The 12,503-nt window shown below is 43.7% G+C and overlaps 1 protein-coding gene across 4 annotated transcripts in view; it reads left to right on the top strand.

Moving 5' to 3' along the window:
* The window catches only part of LOC140410690 (intersectin-2-like), a 377,319-nt gene that overhangs the window by 83,117 nt on the left and 281,699 nt on the right, over positions 1-12,503 (top strand). For all 4 annotated transcript variants that reach the window (XM_072499106.1, XM_072499104.1, XM_072499105.1 and 1 more), the window contains exon 3: positions 10,247-10,310. In XM_072499106.1, coding sequence (XP_072355207.1) covers positions 10,274-10,310 — 37 coding nt within the window. In that variant the 5' untranslated portion in view covers positions 10,247-10,273. The remainder of the gene's footprint in view (positions 1-10,246; positions 10,311-12,503) is intronic.

Raw genomic sequence — 12,503 nt, 5'->3', positions numbered from 1 at the left:
CAGGTTGGGAGTGAGTAAAATTGTCATGGACCCAACACAGTGGCCCCGATTCAAAGGCCATGCTGCGCCCGAAAAGCAGCTCGCTGTGGTACAGTGTGGCTGATAGAAGCTGGGAGACTCCGTTCCTGGAATTACCCGGCTCGCAAGATCTAACACGATTTCGCAAGACGTTGTGCTGTAAATATATGTCCCGGGTTCAATTCCCGGCTTGGGTCACTGCCTGTGCAGAGTCTGCACGTTCTCCCTGTGTCTGCGTGGGTTCTCTCCGGGTGCTCCGGTTTCCTCCCACAAGTCCTGAAAACTATGCTGGGTTAGATAATTTGAACATTCTCAATTCTCCCTCTGTGTACCCAAAGAGGCGCCAGAGCGTGGCGACTATGGGCTTTTCACAGTAACTTCGTTGCTACTTGTGACAATAATAAAGATTATTATTATAAATCCCGCCACTGGACGGGATCACTTTTTAGTAGATTGCATATTAGAGCGAGACAGCTAGTTTCACTTTAATGTGCAGACTTCTGAGTTACCCGAGGCATGGGATCAATCTCCCTCTTTTTGGAGACCTCAGGTGAGCACCGTTCAGCACTTGTCTCCACAAACGGGGACCAGACGAACGGCACTTGTGGGGGTCTACCAGGGGATTGGAGCCCCTCAGATGCATGCCCTTTAGACAGGGTTATACCCTGGCACTGCTGGTGTTACCTGGGTACCCTGGCACTCAGTGTGGTACCCTGGTAGTGCCACCTGGGTGCCAGTCTGGCACTGCCAATGTGCCAAGTGGCAGTGCCAGATTGGCATTGCCACTGTGCCAAGCTGGCATTTTATGTGCGCTGGCGATCGGACCGGTGGTGCCCTGCATGAGTGTTGGGGGGGGGCTGCGGACACCCTCCCATAGTACGTTGGGGCTTGGGGGGGGGGGGGGTGGGGAGGGAATGGGTCATATCGGGGCCTCAAAGATGTCCCGATCTCTCGCTGCACTAAGGATTTCTGGCGAGTGGAGTTTTTCAGTGCACAAAATGGGGCAATGTTCCCCCCTTCGGCCCCTTTTCTGATGTGGATGGAGGTTTATAGCCATGCGTTTCTTGGCACTGCATGTGCCGGGAAACACGCGGCTAAACGTGCTCGCTGTGGGACTTTGTTCCCTTTTAGTTGAATCGCGCCCAGTATATCATAATCTTTTGGTGGCGAAACACTATTTTCAACATTAAGACTGCAAAAGTCTCTCAGTTAGCAGTTTTGTGAATCAGAGGAAATATTTAAATTCAGTGACAATTATTTACCAATGAGCATTTTGAAACTGAATTATAGAGACCCAAGATTATGATTTTCATTTAACACATTTAGGGGGCGATTCTCCCAAATGGAGCCCAAGTGTTTGCGCCGTCGTGAACGCCGTCGCGTTTCACGACGGCACGGACCGGGCCCGGTTATGACCGATTCCGTCCCCCATAGGGGGCCAGCACGGCGCTGGAGCGGTTCACGGCGCTCCAGTCTCCCTTCCCGGCAGCAAATGGGCGCCGCGCCAACCCGTGCATGCGCAGTTGGGGGGGGGAGGGGAGAGGCTGGGCCGCCGATCGGTGGGCCCCGATCGCGGGCCAGACCCCATCGGAGGCCATGCTCCCCGGTGAAGGATTGCGTTTCCCCGCCCTACAGGCCGCCCCCCGGCCCTTCGCGCAGAGTTCCCGCCGGCAGCGACCAGTGGTGAACGGTGCCGGTGGTACTCTGTCGTTTCCGCGTGGCCGCTCGGCCCTTCCGGGCCAGAGAATCGGTGGCCCTGCCGGCACCGCGCCAACCGCACCGGCGCAAATGCCGCCGATTCTCCGCACCTCGGAGAATCGCGCGCCGTTGTCGGAGCGTCGTGGCGCGGTTGCGACGATTCTCCGGCCCGACGCGGGGCTCTGAGAATGCCCCCAGAGTTTAACTCTAGTTTTGGGGGTTTTATGAAACATACGCATTTTCTTGTATTTCAGTATAAACCAGTATTCTTAATTTGACAACATAATGGAATAGAAGAGCTGGACATGCACATGTCTTTGATATCTGTGCAAGTTCAGGGTAGGAGTATGTTCAGGATAGGAGTATGTTAAGGACAGGACCATCAAGCATATTGCTCTTGTATTCTTTCTCCCACTCAGTGTACAGTTTCATTTTAAAAACACTGAAAATTTATGGGCCAGAAATTGTTGTTTTAAGGATGCATTCATAAATCATCCAGCAATTTGTGGCATGAATTGTGATTCTCTGCAATTTACCAGACCGTTTGCAGCACTCTGCCATTAGCCTCACCCAGGCCAATAAGTCTTTTTTCACCTTGAAGCTCCCATTGAACTTGATGGTGGTATGAGCATAACAATTTAACAATATTATTCCTATCACAGCCATTTACAACTGATAATGTTGTATGGAGCCCTGTTAGTATTTATGGTCCTGAAATGACACTCGAGCTTGGAGGCCTAGTAATGGAACAAAAAAGCTGTGGAATCTTTACTTCTGCCGATTTTCAAAATTCTTGTATCTATCTAAAATATATATATATTTTTGTCCTAGCCTTGCCATCCACACACAGTCAGTGTTGGAAGGCAAGAAGTTTCAGTACTAGGGCAGCACGGTGACACAGTGGGTTAGCCCTGCTGTCTCATGGCGCCGAGGTCCCAGGTTCGATCCCGGCTCTGGGTCACTGTCCGTGTGGAGTTTGCACATTCTCCCCGTGTTTGCGTGGGTTTCGCCCCCACAACCCAAAGATGTGCAGGGTAGGTGGATTGGCCACACTAAATTGCCCCTTAATTGGAAAAACTGAATTGGGTACTCAATGTATTTGTAAAGAAAAAGAATTTTCAGTACTGTATCTATTTCGATGCTGAGAAGAGAATCGGTCATTAAAATCCAAATTAATAATAATCTTTATTCGTGTCACAAGTAGGCTTACATTAACACTGCAATAAAGTTACTGTGAAAATCCCCCAGTTGCCACACTCCGGGACCTGTTCGGGTACACAGAGAGAATTCAGAATGTCCAATTCACCTAACAAGCACGTCTTTCGGGACTTTATGGGAGGAAACCTGAGCACCCGGAGGAAACCCACACAGACACGAGGAGAACGTGCAGACTCAACACAGACAGTGACCCAAGCGGGAATCGAACCTGGGACCCTGGTGCTGTGAAGCAACAGTGCTACCGTGCCGCCCACTGATAGACCACTTTGGAGAATAGCATTTTGCAAGACAGAATTTTATGTACTTTGAGACATTGCATGTCTAGTGTGCTTGCTTGGAATGAAAAAGGTGACTTTGGACTAATGTTTCACAAAGCTCTCCAGTACCAGGGTTGGATCTATTGTAGACTAATTGAAATTAAATGAAATGAAAATCGCTTATTGTCACAAGTAGACTTCAAATGAAGTTACTGTGAAAAGACCCTAGTCGCCACATTCCGGCGCCTGTTCGGGGAGGCTGGTACGTGAATTGAACCGTGCTGCTGGCCTGCCTTGGTCTGCTTTAAAAGCCAGCTTTTTAGCCCTGTGCTAAACCAGCCCCTGATAGAGATTAATTGAGGCGATTAGTCAACAATTCCATTTTGATGCATCATACAACCCCCAGGAAGATAGAAGGTGAACTAGATGAGTATTGGTCTTTTTTTGTGGAACAGCTTACATGTTTGTGTAAAAGCAGTGCTATAGCTTATACCTCCTGGGTGTTCTACTGCTCCTGATCACAATGGCTGAAATGGTTGGTTCTTCACTTCATGGATTAAAAATGTTTGTACGTTTCATGCAGACTGCTATTGACTCGTTAACTTCTCAGTGACCAAGATGGTGATTTTTCCAAACACAAATTGGGTTTTTATTTATTTTATTTATTCGTCTTTCATTTTTCTCACTCTTAATTTTTTCCTCCCCATTCTTCTCTATTTATCTTTCTGTCTTTATATAATGTGTTTGACATTATCAAGGAGATAGGTAATTGGGCACAGCATAAATCAGGCCCCAGGTGTGACATTGCTTGTGGTATTGTTGCTGAATGGGTGTTCCAGCAATTTGCAACTTAAGTATGTGATGTTCATGGCAAGTTCAATTCGCATTTTCTGTCGCAAGGTTTGCCATTTGAGCAATTTTGCGTCATTTACGTTTACTCTATCCTGTCGACCACATTTTTGCTTGAAGAAGTTGCTTTTGGTGTTTGCTTTATATTAGTTGTTCACTTGTTGGTACTTATTAACTCTGATCCTACCATCTTGCTTTATTATGTTGCTTAGGATTCATATTTCAACAGAAAGCCTTAGCAATATCATTCAGTGATATGAATGTTCTTTCGCTAATTTCAAAATATTCACTTTTTGCAAGTTACTTTGGTTATTGAAATGAATCAGTTAGTCCTAAAGGATAGAGCAGTTCTTACTTTTAACACTGCACATCATGGAGGTCCAGTTTTGAGCTGCTAGACATGTTCTGAATATGTCCCATTTAGTACCATGGTAGTGTCACACAACACCATGGAGGGTGTTTTTAATGTGAGGACAGGACTTTGTGTCCACAAGGACTGTGCGGTGATTACTGTAATAAATACCATCATGGATAGTTGCACCTGTGAAAGGTACATCTCTCTCCAAAGTCAAATGGAGCCTGGCAATACTCAATATCAGCATTTGTGCGAAGTTCAGCTACTTGGGCTGGTGGCTGCGCAATGGTCCTTCAGTATATCATCAGCATCTTCAGAATTGTGGACAGAAAGTTGGAAGGCTTTGACCTTTGTCTCCTTGGTAGCCTGGAGACGGATCTTATTAGCGTGGAGGGACTCAAAGTCCCCAAAATCAGGGGTTTGGATTAGTGGCATGGCTGGGTTTCTCAGACTTGAGAAAATTAAGTTCGCCCTGAGAGGATCAATGTGAGGCTTCGTCCGGAGGTGGCAGCCGTTTATCTTCCTCGGAGAAAACTAAACTGCCAGCAGAGTCAATAGGGGGGGGGAAACGGGGTAGGGAGGAGTTAGGCTATTTTGTGTTTAGAGTACACGGGAACAATGGGAGATGGAGGAATGGGTTACGCACTGAACTTTGGGTATATTTGTATTTGTATTGTTTCTTGTTATAAAATCATAAATGCCTTAATAAAATGTTTTTTTTAAAAAAAGAAAGTTGGAAGGCAAAACCAAATTTGTGAGTAGGGAGGAATTCGAGAGAAAAAAATAGGGAATACCGATCGTAATATTTGTAACATCTAGGCCCTTAGAATCATAGACATTATAGAATTGCTACAGTGCAGAAGGAGACCATTCGTCCCATCGATTGTACACCAATTCTGAAACCCCATAACCCACCTAACCTTTGGACACTAAGGGACAATTAAGAATGGCCAATGCACCTAACCTGCACATCTTTGGGCTGTAATACATTTAATAATAATACATCTTTCTCATTAGAACAGGTCATAGAGTAAAGTCAGCTATATCTGTCTGGCATGAAAAAAGATAATTTATCACAGCCAGAGCAACTGGGTCTTCTGATAGCCTTTCACGCAGGAAGGAAAGTTTACTGATAGGAAGCTTTGGGTTTCTTAAATGCTACACATAGCACAGAAAGGAGTTGTATCCACCTCATACTAATGTACAAACAAATTGAGAAGATAAATATTTATTCTGAAAAATAAGATGTTATTTAAGCCTGGTAGAAAGCCCCTGTTTTAAACAAAGGAAGTTCTCAAACATTAAAAATGAAACATTTTAGTCAGACATTTGAAACAGGAAGCATTTAGTTTTAAACTGACTTTCAGGTCTCAAAAAAACATTAAATGCCTGCTCCTTTAGGTAGTACTGTGCAACCGAAATATTTATTTTGAAAGTCTGCGCTATAGGTAACACAGTGGGACACAATTTTTTCAATTCTGGAGGATAAATTTGAATCAGCTGAGGAAGACGGGTGCAAGTTCTTTCTCCCTACAGAGATTCATAGTTGTTAAACTTGGCGGCGTGACCCACGGGTGGGTCGCGGGCGGGTGTCGGGAGGGTCGCGGAGCCGCCTGTCGCGGCGCTCTCGATCGCGCAAATCCGCAACAACCGCAGCAGCTAGCTTTTAATAATGCCGGCTGCAAGCGGCCTTCAAAATGGCCAGGAACAGATAAAAAAACATTCGGCTGCACTACTATGCGCATACGCAGCGATGATCGGGCACACATGCGCAGTGCAACCGCATTTTTTATATGGTTGCAGACTTTTTTTCCCCCAAGTTCGGTGGGACAAAGGGATCATTGGGGCCAAAGGGACCCAAAACCATTTCCCCCATTTTTGTCAGCAACAAACAAGGTAAGAGAAAATGGTGGGTCGCGTAGGTCGGCCGACGTTGGTCGCGAAGGTCGGCCGGGTTGGGTCCCAAAGGTTGGCCGGTTGGTAAAAATGGGTCCCCGGAAAAAAGTTTGAAAAACACTGGTTTAGATCGTCTCAATCTGCCCATCATTCAGCATTAATTGGCGAACGAAAACATTGGGAATGGAAGAGACTGTCCATTGTCTGGAGTTGTTGTTTGTGGCCATTCGCACAGGGCTAAATCGCTGGCTTTGAAAGCAGACCAAGGCAGGCCTGCAGCACGGTTCAATTCCCGTATCAGATCCCCGAACAGGCGCCGGAATGTGGCGACTAGGGGCTTTTCACAGTAACTTCATTTGAAGCCTACTTGTGACAATAAGCGATTTTCATTTCATTTAATTTAATCTCTGATCCAGAATATTGCTGCAGAAATTCCTCAGGCCAACTATCTTAAACTCCCCTCCACCATAAGGTCAAAAGAAATATTTTCACTGATGGGTTCATTTCAATTTGCAATTCCTCAGGTAATGAAGCAGTCCATGCCCGCAAAACCTAGGTACCGTTCAGGATTGGATTGTTAAGTGCTCAAACACGTTTGTTAGCCAATGACCATCTCCAATAAAAGTGAATACCCACTTCTTGACATTTAACAGCATTACCTTGAATGAATCTTCCTCCATTAACATTTTGGGAATTTCCATTGACGAGAAACTTAACTGGACCAACTACATAAATGCTGTGGCTACAAGTCAGGTCAGGTCAGAATTCTACAGCTCATAACTCACCTCCATGCTCCACCAAGTCTTTTCATAGAATCAGAGAATTTACAGTGCAGAAGGAGGCCATTTGGCCCATCGCGTCTGCACCTGCCCTTGGAAAGAGCACCCTAGTTAAGCCCATGCCTCCACCCTATCCCTGTAACCTAGTAACCCCACCTCACCTTTTGGACACTAAGGGGCAATTTAGCATGGCCAATGCACTTAACCTGAACATCTTTGGACTGTGGGAGGAAACCTGAGCACCTGGAGGAAACCCACACAGACACTGAGAACGTGCAAACTCCACACACAGTCACCCGAGGCTGAAATTTAACCGGGACCCAGGAGCTGTGAGACAGCAGTGCTAACTACTGTGCCACATTGCTGCCCCATTTCTCCATCGACAAGGCACAAGTCAGGAGTATGATGGGATATTCTCCACTGGCTTGGATGAGTGCAGGCCCAACAATACTCCAGAATCTTGAAACCATTCAGGGCAAAGCAACCTGCTAGATTGAAATGAAATGAAAAATCGATGAATTAGCAGCCCATCCACCACCATAAACATTCACTGCGCCACCCTTTGCACACCGTGGCTACATGTATACCACTTACAAAATGTACTGCAGCATTTTCCAAACTGACAACCTAAATGGAAGAACAGGGGCAGCAGATGCTTGGGAACATTACCACCTGCCAGCTTTCCATCAAAACACACACTTGAAAATATACTGTTGTTTCTTCATTCTTTCTGAGTCAAAATACTGGAACTCCTTTCCTATAAGAACTGTGGTGCATCTATTACTCCTGGGATAGAGCTGTTTAAGAGATGGCTCATGACCACCTTCTCATGGGAACTTAAGAGGTGGATAATAAATGCTGACTGCGCTATGAATGAATGAATGAAAATCGCTTATTGTCACAAGTAGGCTTCAAATGAAGTTACTGTGAAAAGCCCCTAGTCGCCACATTCCGGCGCCTGTTCGGGGAGGCTGTTACGGGAATCGAACCGTGCTGCTGGCCTGCCTTGGTCTGCTTTCAAAGCCAGCGATTTTGCCCTGCGCTAAACAGCACCACACCCACACTCCATGAATAAATAAAAATATGTACTAAAATCACATTAGATCTTTTCTCACCAAACTATGACACACGCAGACATTACAACATGAGTCATTGGATGGTTGGAGCTGACCACAAATTGTGTAGAAAGCACAGCGACATAGTATTGGACATCACTGCTGCCCCATGCCTTCTATGGTGGTGTCCTAGTTTACTGATGGGGTGTCGGGTATGATGAAACCCAACTTCCCTATGAAAATTCTTTTTGCATAGAGTACCAAAGTTAGAACGTCATGATGAACTTGTATTAAAAAAATTGTTTGACCTCAACTGGAGTATTGTATTCAATTCTGGACACTACACTCGGAAGAATGTGAAGGCTTTGGAGAAGGTACAAAAAAGATGTGTGAGGATGCTATAGGGGTCCTTCCTGTTTATTCCCTTATTTCCCCTTTTAAAAATTTTGTCGCTGGAGGTCGGGAAAGCGTGGGAGCAACTGGAGCTCGGGCTGCAATAACAATTGTTACCCAGAAGTTAGAAGAGGTTTTAGTTCACATTTTTTCTGAGTAACTATTGGTGTAACCCTGTCACAGCCATCCGTAGTATCACATTTTCAGATACTTCCCAGTGCAGGACAGTTGCCCAGAGAAGATTTGCACTTCCGCGGAGGCAATTGCCGTGGAAATCCTTACTTCTGAAGTTCCGAGTAGCATTCACTAACACATCTTTGCCCCCCCACCCCTCCATCCGATGCTGGAAATCTCGGCCCTATATTTCCTGAGGTTAGTGGGACAACGGACTGTTGTTTCTGGTGAGGAGGAGGCAGAATTTATTAATTTGACTTCTTGCGAATTTTAAAATATTTGTTCGGCAGTGATTTCACTTTTTTAGGGTTTATATGTGGCAGGTGAGGAAATATGAAAGTTTTACTTTGGAAAAATCGTTCATTGGAATATGATTGAGGTGAGAATTGATTTTGGTGGGGGGTAGGGTTTTGCACATTATGATTGGTGAGCAATTAAAGCAGAAAATAAATACTGAGGGAAAAACAGAGGCTTAAACATTTGGCCAACGAAGAAGAAAATTGATCACTTGACAGTCATAATGCAAACAGACCAGATACATGACAGATACAACATTTTGTTCGTTATTTTTTTAAGGGAGAAAAAGCAGTTTTGTACCAATCAATCTCTCTCTCTCTCAGTTCAACATTGGAAAGATAAATGGGTTTGTTCAAGTTTGTGATACCAGAACACTAACCTGGGTATAAATCATGCAAATGCCATATTTGCATATTTCTCTCTTGCCTTTGTCATTTTTGTTGGACGCTCTCATTCTGCCTGATATTTTGCACTGCCAGCCTGGGCACTTACCTTATTAAATGTGGAGAAATGTTTTTGCTTCCACGTCACACAATAGGAACAGAGTGTTTTACTGAAAAATAATACAGCCTGTTCCTCGTTCCTGTCAGTGGGTTGCAGTGACATTTGGGCAGGATTCTACTTGTGACTTAATCTTTCAGTTAGAGGGTTGACTTCACCCTTGGAATGAATTCTGTATCCTGTGCAATCCCTCATATTTCCGTCATGTATATGGAACAGTAGCACATTCCATGATTAAAGTATATGGGGGGGACAGGTGGTAAGTCAGTACGAAACACTTTACGGTATTTTATCTTCAAATGTCAGACGGTATTTGTCTGTGAAATACTTTGTGTGTTATAATTATACCGAACTTATCATAAGGATTCTTTTTTCAAAGAGCAATGCTCGTGTTTTTACTGTGAAATCCAGTTAAGGCTGTTAGAGATAATGTTATTAATTTTAAACCTCTAACTGCTATTGTGAATTGGAGAGGAATTGTGCATCTCTGCTTGCTTAATATTTTTGGGTTTATCCAGCAATAGTACTTAATATGCTTCTGTTTCTTTGGGAAAACCCTCCTATTTGCTTTGCCTACTCTGTGAACTTTTCTTTTGTCCATGTTTGAATTCGGCTTGATCAGCACAGGCCTGGACCCATGCATTGTTCATTATCGGAAGTGTGAGCTAAAGGGAGCTGACATTCTCCCTGCTCAGCAGGGCAGTAAGCCTGTGTCTGTCCTTGATGCATAATTAATAGAGCATGTTTTTGTTGCAGATGGCTGATAGCTAGCAAGGCGCACCCATGACCATGATGGCTCAGTTTCCCACAGTCATGAATGGTAAGCAGCTTATTCTTTACTTCACATTGCAATATGATTGGAAGTAGGTGAGATTTTTCTTCTTTAGGGTTTCCCTGTGAAATTCAGTAGATAGATCCCCGTGCAGTAGATTGGTATCAGCTTTTTAGTAATTTTAAAGTATATAAACCCCAAAACAGATGAACTACTCTGCAGCATTTTAACATAATACAATGGTTTGAACAAGTTTTCAGTGAGTTATGTACATCCAGCCTCACTTAACAGTTTATTAGGATTAATGCTACACTGTCCATCTCATGCAGGTTCATTCAAGGATAGTATTAATTTAATTTATTTCAATTAATTTTTTTGTAACAACTTGTCATGGTATATCTTATTCACTACTTCTTCCTATCCCATCTTTGCACTGTTCTCTGAACAGTGGCCTGATAAACAAGACAGATAAAGTTTGGATTGGTGCATTCAGTCATAATAAAGGGCATACTCAGTCATAATTATAGTTAACTGACCTCTCTGGTACTGAAATTGCATTGTCTTCAATTCCTGAGAGACCAAAAGATCTGCCTATCCCAGCCTTAAATATACTCAAAGTTGGAGTGTCCGCAACCTGCTGGCATAGAGAATTCCAAAGATTCACAATACTCTGAGTGACGAAATTTCTCCTCATCTCCGTTTTAAATTAACGATCCCTTAACCTTAGACTGTGCGCAAATGCTCCAGATTCTCCAGCCAGAGAGAACTCCAGCCAGTGTCTACCCTGTCAAGCCCCTTCTGAATTTTGTATGTTTCAATGAGACCACCTCTCATTTTTCTAAATTCCAGAGAATATAAGCCTAATCTACTCAGCCTCTCATCATAGGATGATGACCTCAGGAACCAATCTAGTGAATTTCTGTTGTGCTGCCTCCAGTGCAAGTATATCCTTTGCTAGACATGAAGACCAAAGCTGCACACAGTACTCCATATATGGTCTCAAGACTTCCTTATTCTTGCACTCAAATCCCTTGTAATAAAGGCTAACATGCCATTTGCCTTCCTAATTGCTTGCTGTACTTGTGTGCTAACTTTGTGTTCCTTCTTTGAGTGCACCCAAGTCTCCATGCACATTAACATTTACAAGTTTCACACCTTTTAAAAAATATTCTGCTTTTCTATTACTGCCATAGTGAATAACCTCACATTTTCCACCTTATTCCACATTTAGCTTCCACCTTGTTGCCCACTCTTAATCGATATCTGTCTATAGCTCTTGTGTCCTCCACAAAAATTACATTTCCACCCAACTTTATATCATTAGCAAATTTGGATACACTACTCTCGGCTTCTTTGACCAAGTCATTAACATGGATTTTAAATAGTTGAGGCTGCAGCAGTAGATGCAGCTGCCAACTTGAAAATGCCCATTTATCCCACTCTCTGCTTCCTGTTCATTGACTAATCTTCCACCCATAGCCCCAGCTCCAGGTGCCCTTATCTTGCATGTTAACCTTTTGAGTGGAACCTTAATGAATGAATGAAACGGAACAACTTATTTTTGTGTCAAGTATGAAAAGAGTCATTATAAAAGTGAAATATCGACCAAAATATCTTGGTTATCATCACACATGGATCCTGGTGAGGCGGCGATACAGGTTAAATTTTGTGGCTATTGTTACACCTGCAGTCTTTGGCTGCACCTCGGCTAAATCATGCAGCACATTCAGGAATTCCCAAGGAACCACCTTGCATGTTACAACTTCAATAGCAGCAGAAACTACGAACTACGGAAGAAATAAAGGAAAAATACTCAGGTCAGGCAGCGTTTGTTCAAGTCAGTGACCTTTCATCAGAACAGAATAGTGAAGAAACTATTGGGGGTGGCAGATTTCCTGAAGTCTTGGAATACCTAACAAGGTCTTGGAACAAAATGTAATAAAAAATTTAAAGACAGCATTGAAACTGTTTTGGAAGTCTGCACATTAAGTAAATCAGGTCCTAGGTGTGGCAAAATGTAAATTTTGGGAAAATCAAGGCTTGTGTTCTGAATTGGTGTGAAATTTACACCACTGTCCTTCTAAGGTTATGTTGAAATGTTTAACTGACGTTCCTTGCTTGAAGTATGAGAGTTCTCCCAATGCAATGAATCATGCTTTTGTGCCATGAGAGAAAATAGAGTTAATGCTTACAAATATATTTCATATTTTTCATTGTACAAGTTGAATAAACACTCAAATG

This window comes from Scyliorhinus torazame, chromosome 4 (assembly GCF_047496885.1).
Source record: "Scyliorhinus torazame isolate Kashiwa2021f chromosome 4, sScyTor2.1, whole genome shotgun sequence".
Taxonomy (NCBI): domain Eukaryota; kingdom Metazoa; phylum Chordata; class Chondrichthyes; order Carcharhiniformes; family Scyliorhinidae; genus Scyliorhinus; species Scyliorhinus torazame.
The sequence above is the reverse complement of the archived record's forward strand: the minus strand, read 5'-3'. Positions and strand labels throughout refer to the sequence as shown.